General features: G+C 30.1%; 8 protein-coding genes across 8 annotated transcripts; 4 read left to right on the top strand and 4 right to left on the bottom strand.

Annotated features, from left to right (window-relative positions):
• Positions 1-374: 374 nt before the first annotated feature.
• GMC2 (Gmc2p) lies at positions 375-1,098 on the bottom strand (the record flags this gene model as incomplete). The annotated part of the gene is made up of 2 exons (XM_004180993.1): positions 375-557; positions 661-1,098. The coding sequence occupies 2 exons, from the start codon at positions 1,096-1,098 to the stop codon at positions 375-377; spliced, it is 621 nt and encodes a 206-aa protein (XP_004181041.1).
• Positions 1,099-1,776: 678 nt separating this feature from the next.
• ORC1 (origin recognition complex subunit 1) lies at positions 1,777-4,821 on the top strand (the record flags this gene model as incomplete). The annotated part of the gene is made up of 1 exon (XM_004180992.1): positions 1,777-4,821. One exon carries the CDS (start codon positions 1,777-1,779, stop codon positions 4,819-4,821), a length of 3,045 nt encoding a protein of 1,014 aa, XP_004181040.1.
• Positions 4,822-5,536: 715 nt separating this feature from the next.
• On the top strand, positions 5,537-6,304 carry RPS1B (40S ribosomal protein eS1; the record flags this gene model as incomplete). Its single annotated transcript, XM_004180991.1, has 1 exon — positions 5,537-6,304. The coding sequence occupies one exon, from the start codon at positions 5,537-5,539 to the stop codon at positions 6,302-6,304; it is 768 nt and encodes a 255-aa protein (XP_004181039.1).
• Positions 6,305-6,741: 437 nt separating this feature from the next.
• MFT1 (Mft1p) lies at positions 6,742-7,989 on the bottom strand (the record flags this gene model as incomplete). Its single annotated transcript, XM_004180990.1, has 1 exon — positions 6,742-7,989. One exon carries the CDS (start codon positions 7,987-7,989, stop codon positions 6,742-6,744), a length of 1,248 nt encoding a protein of 415 aa, XP_004181038.1.
• A 525-nt stretch (positions 7,990-8,514) lies between these two features.
• PIF1 (DNA helicase PIF1) lies at positions 8,515-11,079 on the bottom strand (the record flags this gene model as incomplete). The annotated part of the gene is made up of 1 exon (XM_004180989.1): positions 8,515-11,079. The coding sequence occupies one exon, from the start codon at positions 11,077-11,079 to the stop codon at positions 8,515-8,517; it is 2,565 nt and encodes an 854-aa protein (XP_004181037.1).
• Positions 11,080-12,680: 1,601 nt separating this feature from the next.
• Positions 12,681-13,808, top strand: OGG1 (8-oxoguanine glycosylase OGG1; the record flags this gene model as incomplete). Its single annotated transcript, XM_004180988.1, has 1 exon — positions 12,681-13,808. One exon carries the CDS (start codon positions 12,681-12,683, stop codon positions 13,806-13,808), a length of 1,128 nt encoding a protein of 375 aa, XP_004181036.1.
• A 297-nt stretch (positions 13,809-14,105) lies between these two features.
• Positions 14,106-15,050, bottom strand: MRPL4 (mitochondrial 54S ribosomal protein uL29m; the record flags this gene model as incomplete). Its single annotated transcript, XM_004180987.1, has 1 exon — positions 14,106-15,050. The coding sequence occupies one exon, from the start codon at positions 15,048-15,050 to the stop codon at positions 14,106-14,108; it is 945 nt and encodes a 314-aa protein (XP_004181035.1).
• A 364-nt stretch (positions 15,051-15,414) lies between these two features.
• LSM3 (U4/U6-U5 snRNP complex subunit LSM3) lies at positions 15,415-15,663 on the top strand (the record flags this gene model as incomplete). Its single annotated transcript, XM_004180986.1, has 1 exon — positions 15,415-15,663. One exon carries the CDS (start codon positions 15,415-15,417, stop codon positions 15,661-15,663), a length of 249 nt encoding a protein of 82 aa, XP_004181034.1.
• Between the last annotated feature and the right edge of the window lie 156 nt (positions 15,664-15,819).

Here is a 15,819-nt window from a genome sequence, read left to right as displayed (position 1 = left end):
ATTTTTCACAATAAGTAAAAAGCATTAACAAGTATTTTTAGAATAGCCAGTTTAGAAACTCAAATAAAATAATTATTTGTGGTTTAATTAAAATAAAATATTTTAAAAAAATGGTTTATTCTTCAAAAAATATTGATTAGAATTAAAGAAAAAGAAATTAAACGTACAATAAGTAGTACCAAATCAGAAATAGATGACTAAATCTTATTTATATCTTTTAATAAAGTCAAATTAGACTTTATTATTCGACAATATATACATTTTGGTACTTAGTGTATTAACATTAATGGAGTATATAGCTATACGTAATTAGGAATGCAAAAAATAGTAAATCCCGGAATTTATTAAAAATCAGAATAACATGAAGCTTGAAATCACTCATTTACTTCCAATTCATCCGTAGCTAGTTTAATAGCTTTTACTGAATTTATTAAACGATGATTTTTATATTTCAAATGGAATTCCTTATTTATTATCCAGTTTTGTGATTCTTCTAACATCATCGAAGCTTGAGCATTATCCATAGAAAATGCAGCTTCTTTCCAAAATTCATGCTTCTGAAGAAACATTTTTCATTCATAAGTTAGGGGAAGGAAAAAAAATTGTTAGTAAAAGAAAGTAAATCATAAGTTTATTTTTTGGTAAAGAAATTAGACATACTTTTAACAATAATCGGTGCTTATTACTCAAATTTTCTATCTTCTTGAAATATTCATCCATTAAGTCAGCAGATAATTTAATAACAGAGTCCCAATCAAAATCCTGTAATATAATTTTATTCTCTACCCCATCAAGGGTAATAAGGTTAGTATTTAACCTTTCTGTTTCATTATCCATTATCTTATTCATTTCTTCTATTTTTTGCAAGATATCATTCTTCATCATTTGACTGATAATCTCCTCTTTCTTATTCCCTTTTAGCCATTTATCTGAAAAAATATCATTTTTCAATTTATCTACTTTTTTAATTTCGTTATAAGATTTTTGATCTTGTTTTTCTAAAGATTTATTTGGAGATTTGGGACAACTTTGGTGCTGTTTTGTTGGGGAATCGACAGATTTTTCATGACGTGATATAGCTTCTTTCTGATTTTCCATTTTTAATCTCTTACAGCTTTTTAAATATATTTAAAATGGTTTGGCTTTACCTACAAGTTTTTCAATTGGAGACTTTCTTTTAGAAATGCTTGCCCTTTTTTTTGCAAATCAACGGAGTTTTTAATGTTGATTATTTAATCCTTGGCGCTTGTAAAGAAAAACACAGTAGATAAAAAAATAAGTATGATCAAGATTGTTTAAATAGGATTTAACATATTGTTTGCCAATGATTTCATGTGCCGGGATGATTGAAGAATATTAATTTTATCATTTATAGTTTCAAAATATGGTCCATGAAATATAGTTAAAATTATATAAAAAACAAAACTATTAAATTTTATGAGACAAATTTATTGTTACATTTTTATATTAAAATTTTAATATGATTCAGTTATTTTTAACTACTTATTTGGCTTTTTCTAGAGTGTTTTTTTTTTATAGATCTAAAATTTTTTAGATCTTGGAGCTGTTATCATGTTTTACATCTTATTTATCGGTGAAATCGATAAAAAATTATTAAAACATAAAAAATCTCAGGATCGTAAATATAACGAGATTAAGAATTATTTTCAGTAACCTCAATTACAAAGATAATCTTATTACAACAAGTACAAGAATATAACTACGCTTAAGAATTTAATAATTCTTAATATAGACTAATAATAGAGGATATATAGTATGGCCCAAAATCACAAAGAATTAAAAGGCTGGAAGATCATTGTTAAAGATGAGTTTGGACAAGTAGTTACGGACACTAATAAAAGAGCAAGTAGAAGAAGTGGTAAAGTAAATGTTCAATTGCAAAGAGAGTCAGATGGTCTAATATTTAGCCGCGGTAGTAATATCCTGGTGAATGAAGAGAGCTCTAAAGAAAATAACGACGCCGATAACGACAATACAGAGACAGATTTGAACGATCCTTCGAGGTATTCAGTTTACTTGGTGGGTGACATCAGATTAAATACTACTTCACATATCGTAGAAGTTTGGGCTTATTCCTATCTAAGGCATTTTGAATTAGATCCAATTGCATATTATAAACAATTACATCCAGAATTAACTGATCTAAATGATGGAACTTTATTGAAAAAATTTGAGGAGGAAACTGACCCAAATGAAATTTATTTAACTGTAGAATATTATGAATTACCATTGTACAAAATTGTCGACATTGCTACCGTGATAAATGGAGGAGAAAGTTGGAGCAAATTGAAATCTACTCCTAATTTTGACGAAAATAAGAATTTTTTTGTAAACTATTCTTGTAATCCTGATTCTAGTTGCATTAAAAGAATCAATTACAACAATATTCAGAATTTTGCGAAGGGATTAACTGCAAAAGAATTCGAACAATATTTAAAAAATTTGTCATCTCCAAAAAATAAAAAATCTAATCAAGAGACTAATTCTTCAAACCAAATTAAAAGACACTTAGATGTAAATGAAAATTTAAACAAAATAAGCAAATTAAGTATTAAAGAACCAAAGATTAAGAAAATTAAAAGTGAACTCAATGCAAATGATAAAATAAGTGTAGATAATATTGAAATAACTAATGGATCAGATGATTCAAATTCTATTGGAAACGAATCTAGATCCGCTTCTGATCCAGGCGATAATTCAGAAGAATCTGGTAATGAGAGTAATTTCTCAGATGATCCAGAAGCCAGTTCAGATGAAGGCCTTGATACCGATGAAGGAGAGATTGATTCAGATTCAGATGATCATATTGACGAAGAAGAAGAAATAGAAGAAGAAGAAGAAGATGATGATTTCGTGGCCCGTAGATCAAATAGAAGAGATTTAAGATTTATAAGTTCCAATGGGCAAAAAACCTCTAGATCATCTCTATCAGAATCTGGAACGAAAAAGAGAGTTACTAGAGGCAGACCCAAGAAAATAAAAGAAGAATCAGATATTGATTTAAGTCGTTCAAGCCATAAATCATCTAAGTTATTTGAACCAGTTGGTCGATATACTGATAAAAATCCAATAGTTCGAAAATTTACTAAAAGAAATGTTGTTCGTGCCAAAAAAAAATATACTCCATTTTCAAAGAGATTTAAATCGATCAAAGATATTCCTGATTTAACAAAATTAGCTGAATTTAATCAATCATCAACTGATTTACAAATCTCACAATTAGAAGATAAGTTAAAAGCACCTAAGGGACATGAAGTTGTGGAGACTATTTTTTCTAAAGTGAAAAGACAATTAAATTCTACAAATTCTAGAGAAGAAATTGTTAAAAGTACAAATTTTACTAATTATTTACCAGGTAGAGAAAATGAATATGCATCAATATACCTTTCTTTATATAGTGCCTTGCAATCCACATCAGCGACTACAATTTATATTGCAGGTACACCAGGTGTTGGTAAAACTTTGACAGTTCGTGAAGTTATTAAAGAATTACATACATCCATGATACAAAATGAATTACCAAAATTTCAATATGTAGAAATCAATGGTCTTAAAATGGTTAAACCTACAGATAGTTATGAAGTTTTATGGAATAAAATATCAGGAGAACAACTAACATGGGGTGCTGCTATGGAATCTTTGGAATTTTATTTTAATAAAGTACCCAAGAATAAAAAGAGACCTATTATTTTATTATTGGATGAATTGGATGCTTTAGTTAATAAATCTCAAGATATCATGTATAATTTTTTCAATTGGACAACTTATGAGAATGCCCAATTAATAGTGTTGGCAGTTGCAAATACTATGGATTTACCTGAGAAAGAATTAGGTAATAAAGTTTCATCAAGAATTGGGTTCACTAGAATCATGTTTACAGGTTATACTTATGAAGAATTAAATACAATTATTCATTTCAGACTAAAAGGTTTGAATAATTCTTCTTTTTATGTCAACATGGATACTGGTCATAGCCATTTGATTCCAGAAGAAGAAGGAGAAGGAGATGAGGAAGTAGACGAGAATGATACTGTAATTGAAAAGAAGAAATATTTACCAGCTAACGTTAAAAAAGTGAGATTGAGAATGAGCGATGATGCTATCGAAATTGCCTCGAGAAAAGTAGCTAGTGTTAGTGGTGATGCAAGAAGAGCCTTGAAGATTTGTAAGAGAGCAACCGAAATTGCAGAACAACATTATATGGCTAGACATGGGTTTGGATATGATGGTGATCGATTACTACAAGAAGAAAAAGAAGCTGAACAGAGGGATATATCTGAGAATGGGAAGGTTACAGACAAATTAAAGGAAATTGAATACGACTCTGAAGGGAATGAAATACAAACAGTACGGATTTTCCATATCATGAAAGCCTTGAATGAAATTATAAATTCACCAAGTATCCAATACATCTCTGATTCCTCCTTTACCATTAAACTATTTCTATATGCATTTTTAAATCTGGTTAAGAAAACCGGTACACAAGAACATCAGGTAGGGAACATTGTAGACGAGATTGAATTAGTGATGCATGTTAATAATGGTAACAAGTACATGAAAGAATTATATTCCATGCTTTATCACCTAGGAGGTAAGCAGGGAGATTCAAAGTCGATTAAAGATGGGAATATACAATTACGTATCTTATCTTGGGATTATTTTGTCTCCTGTCTTGTTGACTCAGGGATCATCACTAAACAAACGATGAGAAACGAAAGAGTGAGTCTTATCAAATTACAAATACCTACAGAAGATGTCCAAAGAGCGTTGGATAAAGACGTCATCCTAAAGAGCCTATAAATATTTACGCATTCATTGTGTATTCTTACCTTTGTACAGTTACATAACCAAACAATATATATTTGCATACCCATATAAACAGAAACTTTTTCTTGATATTACGCAACATGAATAAAAGTTCAGGTTGTAAGTCTCATATCTCATATCTCATATCTCACGTCTTATATCTCACGTATAGCCTATGTTGGAATAGCAACATTTTATGTCATTGCTTGTAATTGTGTCTTCTCATCTCCATAATCTTTATCTCTCGGTAACATTTCGGTAAAATTTCATTGAAACTTCTATTTCAATATTCCCTGCTCATCCGTGCATCCTGAAAAATAGGATTTTCCGGTAAAAAATTTCCTATCAATATCTTGCGTCATTATGAGAAAAATTCGGCTTCCTTCTAAATTCCAGACAGAGTTCCCTCTAGAAACTTATCCTCCTCAGAAAGACTTTCGTGATACTGAAACTTTCTAGAAGGAACAAGTTGTCTCTCTAGAAGGGACTTCCTTTGGAAAGGTAAGATTAGTAGGCGGAGAGACAAAGACCCTATAGTACCTTGTATGGAGTAATGGTACCCATTTGATAATTATTGAGGGTGGGAATAGTGAAAAAATATATGGAAATTTGAAAGAGATTAATTAAAATTAACGTTTAAAATTATACTACATTTTTAAAGATAGATTTAAGATATTGAAAAGATCACGACTATATATACCGAACAAACATGGCTGTTGGTAAGAACAAGAGACTATCCAAGGGTAAGAAAGGTTTGAAGAAGAAGATTGTCGATCCATTCACCAGAAAGGATTGGTTTGATATCAAAGCTCCATCTACCTTTGAAAACAGAAACGTTGGTAAAACCTTGGTCAACAAGTCCACTGGTTTGAAGAACGCTGCTGATGCTTTGAAAGGCAGAGTCGTCGAAGTCTGTTTGGCTGATTTACAAGGTTCTGAAGATTACTCTTTCAGAAAGGTCAAATTGAGAGTCGATGAAGTTCAAGGTAAGAACTTATTGACCAACTTCCACGGTATGGATTTCACTACTGATAAATTGAGATCCATGGTTAGAAAATGGCAAACTTTGATCGAAGCTAACGTCACTGTCAAGACTGCTGATGATTACGTTTTAAGAGTCTTCGCCATTGCTTTCACCAGAAAACAATCTAACCAAGTCAAGAGAACTGCTTACGCTCAATCTTCCCACATCAGAGCCATCAGAAAGGTTATTTCTGACATCTTGACCAAGGAAGTTCAAGGTTCCACTTTGGCTCAATTAACTTCCAAGTTGATTCCAGAAGTTATCAACAAGGAAATTGAAAACGCTACCAAAGATATCTTCCCATTACAAAACGTTCATATTAGAAAAGTTAAGTTACTAAAACAACCAAAATTCGATTTAGGTGCTTTAATGGCTTTACACGGTGAAGCTTCCGGTGAAGAAAAGGGTAAGAAGGTTTCTGGTTTCAAGGATGAAATTTTAGAAACTGTTTAAATGAAATTAATTTTAAATGTAATTTATACGTTTATTTTTATTTATGGTAATTTAATTATTCTGTATTAATTAACTTTTAACTACTATATATCATCTCTTTCATATCTCTTTACTTTACATCTAACAAATCAAAAAAATATAAATTTAACTAATTATTATTCTTTACTATAAATTATAAATTTTTATTTTTTTTTACGTTCAGAAGGTTGCTTTTATATGGTAATGTGATGAAATGGAAATTCCATTAGCGGCTATTTAGTTTATTCTTCTCTTCTATCAAAAAAGATGCTGACAGATATGCTAAATAATTAAGTATTTATTAAAATTAGAAATATTTATATTAAAGCACGTCTTTAGGAGAGTCTGATTATAAGCAATTATACCAGAGTATATTTACATCATTAAAGTTTCGTCAATCTCTTATATTTCGTTTCATCCTATTCATCAGGCAATGATGCACCATTAATTTCATCTCGAATGCTTTGACTTTGGCTATCAACAGATGTTTCGGGTGCTTCCTCAGTCTCATTAATAAATCTATTTTCATCTTCTTGCTCATCAACTTGCATTTGTTCTTGCTCATCAACTTGCAATTGTTCTTGCCCATCAACTTGCATATTTGTTTCCTCATCCATTTGTACATTTGCATTGTCATCATCGGAATTAATATTTGTCTTTCCATTGATTGGTATATTACTATCCTCATAATCATTCTCTTCAGAGATGTCATCATCATCAACGATATCACTATCTGAACCGGTAATATCTGTTTGATTTCCATTAGAAACTTCACCGTTATACTTTTGTTCATCTTCATCTTCATCATCCTCATAGTCTTCCTCCTCATCATCTTCTTCCATAATCCCACCTTCAATGTCTACACCATTAGTAGTAGCTGTGCTTTTGCTATCTAGATATAAATTATTCTTCATGTTTCTTCTGTTTATTTCATCTTGTAACACCTCATTAATTTTTGCAAATATTTCAGAATCCTTCAACCATTTCTCTTTATAAGACGATAATTCTTTATCTAATCTATTTAAATCCTCTTTCATTGTAGTATTTGTATGTTTTAATTCTTTTAAACCTTTTGTAAAGGAATCATAAGCGCGATATTTGATTTCACTGGCATTTGGTACTTCGTTATTTAATGATTCTAAATAATTCTCAGTAATTAACTTTTCAGTTAATTCTTTACCTAAATGCTTTTCCCAATCAGATCTAGTAGCTATTAAAGTTGAACGACCTCGAGATAACATTGTTATCTCTTGATTTAGCGTACTTACGGAGTCATACATGTTTCTTAATTTAGTAATTCTCTTTTGTAATCTCATTCTAGTAGATCTTAGCTCAGGCAATGCTCTATGCACCAATCTAGTAGTTTGCGTAATTTTATCCTTATTTGATTGTTCCCAGTTCTCCAATCTAGTCTTTCTATTTTCAAGTGAAGTCTGTAAATCAATATAACTTAATTCCATAGATTCTTTCAATCGTTCTAAATTTTCAGCATTAAATCGATCTTCTTCTTTTAATTGTCCGTTTTCAATTAATTTACCTGTTAATAAAGAGTGTGTAATTCTAGTAATCTTATCCAGTGTATCTGTATAATTATTATAAACTACATCTGCTTCATAATATTGAACTTTGAAATTGGCCTGCTCTTTTTGTTCATTTGTTAATGACATTGTTATTATGGGTGGTTGACCTTCTCTAACAAAATAATACTTATAGTAAGTAAATTATCAACTCCTAAATCAATATATAGTTTACCTATTAGACTTTAAAATGTATTTTATAGTTCAAGATTTTAAAATACTTTTCCTTTTTCTTTTTAATTTTTTCATTTGTATAGTACAAATTTCGTATCATAAATTTATAATGACGCGAATTGAAAACGATTAAAGATATGAAAATTATTTAAATATAATTTAGTTAGAAAAAACAAACTGAATTTATATTAAAATATCACGTATGTTCCAATAAGTAGTCATGATGTATCTATAAAGTCAGTAGCACCACGAACTTGGTATATATGAATAACAATACTCTACCAAAAAGAGTTGCTATCAATGCTATATATTATTCAATCATCGAGTTCATTTTAATATATTATTGCCATTTAGTTATGCCATTTAAATCGCTAAAGGAGGCTTTAGCATGCTAATGCAGTTCAATTATAGAAGTTTAATTGAGTTAAATTATTAATATAATTACAATATTTCAAGATCCTCTGGCGGAGCATCTATCTTCGTTCCTAATGGTTTCCCTCGTGATGGTATTATTTTCTTCAGCATTGCTTCTATACCGCCATTTGGTGCATTGTTTGTATTCCTCCTTTTAAATGGACGTTTAAACTCTTCTTGAACTGGTGCAAAATTCAATTTTTTCTGTTTAGGATTATGCTTACTTACAAATTCGTTTTCTTTAGAAGCGCTGAATTTTTTAAACACTTCTTCAGAGGATTGTAACGTTTCATAGAATTTTACAACTTTTTCATGTGCAAAGATTTTTCTTTTATCAAAATTTAGCACTTGTAAACCTTGCCTCGAAACTGCTCTTGATAATGCTACATATGCTTGACCCTTTTCAAAGACTTTGTTAAGATCTACTTTTACTTTTGGTAATGTCTGACCTTGAGACTTATGAATAGAAATGGACCAAGCTAACATTAAAGGTAGTTGTACTCTTGAAACAATTGGTTTTTCATTTTCATCTTCAACACTCCAATCCTCTGGTTCTACCAGGACCGTTCTTGTTGACAAATCTGATGTTCTAAATCTAACCAAAGGCAATTTATTTTGATTTTTAGAATTTTTATGGAGCTCATTAATTAAATCCTTTTTCCTTTGAAGATTTGCTAAATCTTGTGTTGTATCATTTTCGTGATCAATCAAAAAATCAAAAATATTCCCATCTATAGATTGATCAGCTAGGTTTGAATTCAATCGACAAAATTGTTCTTTGACAGTTTTTTTCCTAACTGCAGTTTCGTTTTCAGGTTCATCATTACCAAAATGAAGTTTTAATAATTCAGGATTATCTTTATATTTTTCAAATTCAGAAGCAGGTATGTTAGGATTTTGGGTAATGGCTTCATAAAACATATATGTATTTGGATCAATAAAATCTATCACTTTCCCTAATGAACCATTGACTAAAGTCGAATCGATATTTTTAATCATCATAACTTGTGCACCCACTTTCAATTGCAAATTTTTTGGAGCTAAAAAATTCTGTAATAATTTCTCTCTTTGTTCTTTATCTTGTAAATAACCTGAATCCACAGATGAATAAGTAGTAATTTGTCCTGGTAATCTCATTAAACGAGAATTATTTGCTCGATTAACTTCGTTTCTTGTACTATATAATTCTGCAGGTATTATATCATCTTCAGGTAAAGGTCTTTGCAATTTTTTGAATTCTATTTCCATTTTAAAATCCAACTTCCCTAATCTTAACATATTTAGCATTTCAATGAATGTATTATCACCTTGTTGACGGAAAACTTTCTTTAACATAATTGTCATATCAATACCTGTTTGCCAAATATTTGAATCAAAAGCAAATTTCATTTCAGGTTCATTTGGCTTTGCTACTGGTGGTAATTGGAAAAAATCTCCACAAAATATCAATTGAATACCACCAAAGGGTCTATGAGACCTTCTAATCTTTCTTGCAATAAAATCTAATTTATCTAACAATGCCCCATCTAACATTGAAATTTCGTCAATAACTAAAGCATTGATTCTTTCCCATCTATCTTTGTGTTTTCTAGACCTTCTAACTTTTTGATACAGCTTAGATTCTTCACCTTTCCCCAAACCTATTCCTGCAAAGGAATGTACAGTAATACCTCCAATATTACAAGCAGCAAGACCCGTCGAAGCTGTCACAGCAATATTTTCTCTACCGTACTTTCTTTGCAATAATTTAATAATCTCTCTCAATAAAATTGATTTACCTGTACCTGCACTACCTGTATAGAAAATATTATAACCATTTTCTGCTAACTTCAAAACATTTTCTTGTTCCACACTCAATAAAATCGGCTTTTTAACCTTTACAGTGTTTTCCTTTGTGGCATATTTGATATCAGTATCTAGCTGTGGTTGAGTTAAAAATGTCAATCTTTGATTAGAAAAATCATCTCTATCTGGTGATACCTTCAACTTTGAATCTGGTGAAGTATATGGATTTGGAATCGATTGTTTAATTGGGGTACTAGCCGCTAGATTTGGGAGCGAATCTTTAAGCTTTGGAATATTAATATCTTGTATAATTGTTTCTTGTGACGATAAATCGATCAATTGTGGAGGATTATCATGAGATACTTCATTAAATGATGAGATAGCATAATCTTCTGTTATTTCTTGTCGAGTGTTTTTAAAAGGTAAATCCGTCAATTTGGATGAGATACTATTCTGCACCGGCAACGGTATATTTGGAATTTCTAGTTGTACATTATTGTGTGGAGGTGAGTCCATTAATTCTGCCATATCATCGTAGTCTGAGTCATTCCAATTATCATGAGATGATCCAATATTACCACTAGAGGTCAGCAACTTTTTTGATTCTTTTGAATAAGCCATATTTTTTGTATACTGGAAATATTCTGTGGTTGGATGTGATTGAATTCTATTGGTAAATGAGGCAGTTTGTGACTTTTTGATAGCTGATATGGAAAATTTGGTCTTGGTAATAAAACGATGGTATTTATGGGCTTCAAAAGAATGTGAAAGACGATTAAAAAGGGCGGTCGAGAGAGATCTCAGCATGAGTCACACGAGGGGAAGTCACACTCTCGATGTTGCTCTTAATCTTTAGAGGCTTATGTCTAGCTAAAAAGTCTTGATGAAATTGTTTTGAGGTTAATTTGATGCTTTTAGTATTAACTGAAAAGTTGATAAATTATGATGGAATAACGCGCGTCAATTTACACAACGCGTGAAGCCGCGGAAATAGTTAACGGAAATAGATCAAAAGAGGAAAACATAGGGAAGGCATCGATTTTATTTTGTAGCTAAGTCAGTTCTGTAGTTTGATATGTAAGCCTAATATTGTATTCAAGTTAGAATATTCTCTAAATAAACTTAAAAGATTTCAATTGATTAATTAACGGAAGTTAGTGAGGGCTGAAAGTTTGCTGCTAAACGAATGTATCAATGTAGATGAGGCTGATTGAAAGGAAGATTTTATTTATATTTTCTATGATAAGGAAATGCTATTTCTAAGCATTAAAAAATAAAATTATTACTGGAATACTACCTCTTTGAGTTCAAGTAGTTAAAATATCATGTTACAGAGTTTATTATTATCTGGGATTTTTTCCCATTAACCAATCCATATTGAATTACTAAAAAAATACACAGTTTCTTTGAATTTAAGTTCTTAGACGATATCCTTGGCTAGCAATATGACATTATGTCTACAATTGTTCTCATTGCAATTGACATTTTCCAGAGCTTTTATTCCATATTTATTAGAAATATTTATTTGTATTTCGGACAACCCTGGAATTTCGGACATACCCATTCGAGAATGCCAGGAATTATTTCCTAATTTGGTAAATATAGGAGTATTTAAAGTTATAAAATATTCAATTCACGTATAGAATATTCTGTTTGTTTGTTTTTGTTTGTTTTTTTAATACTAGTGTTCGTTAAGCTTGTACTCTTTCTAAAAATATTTCTTTAAGACGGCGGCTAAAAATATATTCTAGCAGTTATATTTATTCAATGAAGAAATGAATTCTACCAAATGCTAGTCTTTCAAAGCTTTAAGTAGTTGTGTTTGAAAATGCAAACAAAGCAACAAGAGTAAATTCATTAAATTTTATTCCTGAAATATAGCAATATTTCTGGTTATTTATAATAAAAGATATTCTATCTACAATAGATACATCATTTTAACACTGATTCTGCGAAGCAAAACATCAAAAATAATTAGAAGTATAATTGTATAGTTATACGATAAACCAAACCTGTTCTCTAATCTTTGAACAACATTTTTTTTATATATATAACTTAGAGATAAATCTATTAACCTAATAGCAAAGCAAATATTACCCAAAAAGGTAGAAATTTTATTGTCTTAAAAATGAAATATTCATTCATTCTAAAAAAAGGAAAAAAACTTGAATAATTTTAGTTACTAGAGAATAATAACCTAATTTTAATTCATTAAAAATTTATCATCCACGCATTAGAGATGTGTATGAATTAGAAAAAATTATATATATTATTATATATTATCATTTATTATATTACACGTACTAATTTTATCGGAGTATAAAAAAAACGCCAAAAATGAAAAATATTTTTAATATGAAATTAATAACCATAATAAACAGTATCAAATTCTAATTTGATACAATATTATGAACGAATATAGAGGGTTTTTCAATATATGTAGACGTAGTTTACAATTAGAAAATGTATTACAAACCGGCCAAGCTTTTAGATGGGTACTTGATTCAGAAAGTGGATGGTATACTAATACTTTGAAATTATATCCTTTAACACCGGAATTTCAAATTATTAGATTAAAACAAAATGATAGCAAATTAGAATATCATTTGGAAAGTTCCATCAAACTTGAATCTCGTGAAATTCATAATTGGATTAAGCAGTATTTTAGAATGGAAGTAGATGTGGAGAAATTATGTGAAGAACAATGGCTACCAAACGATTCTACATTTAAAGGTAAAAATTTACGAGGAGTAAGAGTACTTCAACAAGAACCTTGGGAAACTTTGATTAGTTTTATTTGCTCAAGCAATAATAATATACCAAGAATATCTCAAATGTGTCAAAAACTCTCGTCCCATTATGGGAATCTGCTCAATAAACATGAGTTTTCAAACTATTATTCTTTCCCAACTAGTGAAGAGCTTTGTGATAGAGCTTCTGTAGAGTCACTGAGATCTTTAGGGTTTGGATATAGGGCACGTTATATAATAGAGACAGCCAAATTATTGGTTCAACAGAAAAAAATAGTCGGAATAATAAATGATACAGAATATTTTCAATATATTTCCAACTTATATAAAAATGATTATCTTCAAATTAGAGAACATTTAATGGGATATTCTGGTGTTGGACCAAAGGTGGCTGATTGTGTTTGTCTAATGGGGTTTCATATGGATGATATTGTTCCAATTGATGTTCATATTGGGAGAGTAGCAAAGAGAGATTATAAATTTGTCGCATCTAAGAAAGAATTAGCTATTTTAAGAGATACATATTCAACTATGAAACTAACAAAGAAAAAGATCAATTATGAATTAGAATTGATCCGCTTGATGTTTAAAGAACTTTGGGGTCCTTACGCGGGTTGGGCTGAAGGCATATTGTTCTTTCGTGAAATCTCTACTCCTACAACTTTAGCTCCCATCTCTAAAGAGAGTAAGAAGAAGAGACTATTTGCTGATACTCTTTATGATCCAAAAAATGCCCTTAAAGAACCTAATAGGAGACAAAATAAGTACATTAAAACTGAAGTTTAACATGCACACGTATCTATATAGATATATACTGTACAATGACGGTTACTATACTACACGATTTATATTTACAGGCTAAATTTAGATTAAATACTCATCATATAAGAATATATATATATACATATATCCAAATTAAATCTTGAAGTGCATGCTGTTCCCTTTGAAATCAAATCAATATATTTACATGTCGTGATAAAGGCTTCTTTTTTTATTGATCCTGAATTCAAGCTGTTTGTGTACTAGTTTCTTCAACTTCATCAACGCCAGTTTGATTAATACTTAATTGATTCATATACTTCTTTAATGTCGATATCTCATCTTGTTTTTGAACTTTATGATTTTTTCACGTAATTCTTTAATGGCTATACATGATTCATTTATATCTTGAATATTATTTTCTGATGCAAATAAGACAAATGCTTCACCAATGTCTGTGATTTTACCTTGTTTTGCTATTTCATCTAATAAAGGATATTCATTTTTATTATCCGATCCTTCATCTTTTTTTAAATTATTATAAAATCTCTGTAGCTTCCAATTGGCAATATGTTTAATACCATCGGTAAAAACTCTATCGATATTGTTGTTCTCTTCAATGACTTCACTTATGCCAAATACGATCCATTGAAATCTCTCTAACCTTTCAAAAGCTGTAATATCATCTTCCACTTCAATAAAACTCTTTTCAAATTCTTCAATAAATTCAATTCTCTTTTGGAAATAAAGCTCCTCATCATCATTCTTAATTCTATTCCAGCTTCTATCTCTTTCACTTAAAACATGTCTAATCCTCCACATAGTTGTTTTTATTTGTGCATCGACTTCTTCAAATGGATCATTTTGTTGATGTGCTCGAGCCCCATTAAGAAATACATGTCTCTCTCTTTGCAATATATTTCTTTCTTTCAAGCAAGAATACCACAACGAATGCAAATCATTAAAGGATTTCCTACGTAATTCAGTAATCCCCCAAGGTCTTCCAAATTGCTTAAAAACTTGCAGTTGAGCAGTGTCTCTAATAAATTGTCGTTCTTTGAAAAACTCCCATAAAGGATGGTTGTCAGGGCATTCTATTTGAGCCACAGTTGGAGGAACAGGTCTTGTAACACGTAAATTTGTATGGTGATGAGTTAATTGAGTTGGCTTCCTTGGATTAGAAGAATTTGGTTGTGGAGGCTTTGGCTTGGTAAATTTGGTACGAGCAGCTAGATTTAGCGTGCAATGAATATATCTCCTTCCCAACATTAGTAACTCTAGTATTATGATGAAATATATGAACTGCCACTTCTACCCTCTAAATATATAGTCGATAATAATAAAGTTTTGTTCCACTCTGATTTACAATTATTTTTAAATTCATTTAAGGGACCATATAAATATTTTTTTAATAGATCTTTAATTTTATTTTACTTATTTTTTTTTGAACGTTACCCTCTGTCCGCGAATTTCTAGAACCCGAAAGGAAGAAAAAGTCATAAAAGATAGAGTAATTTAAAAAATATAAAAATGAATAAATTCAATTATATATATATTAACAGTACTAATATCTTGTTTATAATTTTGATAGAATTTAAAATAAGGTAAAAATTAATTCAAATTGTGATATAATATGTCTTTAGACGCTCCGTTAGACCTTCTAAAACTGAACCTCGACGAAAAAATATACGTCAAATTGCGTGGCGCCAGAGAATTATCCGGCATTCTACAAGCCTTTGACTCCCATTGCAATATTGTTTTAAGTGATGCTATTGAAACCAAATATGAGTTGGTTGATGGCGAACTAAAATCGACCGAGAGAAACTCCGAAATGCTTTTTGTTAGAGGTGATAGTGTCACTCTTATAACCACTGAAGAGTAAGAGAGAAATAAATATTCTAGTCCTGATTACTTTGATCTCATTCATTTTTAGTGATTCATGATTACTTGCGAATAGGAAATCATATTCATTTCCCTTATCATTTAAATTGCTTTATTATATATATGTCTATATGATATAGCTTTTGTATTATAGAAT

The sequence above is a fragment of the Henningerozyma blattae genome, chromosome 5 (genome assembly GCF_000315915.1).
Source record: "Henningerozyma blattae CBS 6284 chromosome 5, complete genome".
NCBI classification, from domain to species: domain Eukaryota; kingdom Fungi; phylum Ascomycota; class Saccharomycetes; order Saccharomycetales; family Saccharomycetaceae; genus Henningerozyma; species Henningerozyma blattae.
This window is presented reverse-complemented; position numbering and strand designations above follow the sequence as displayed.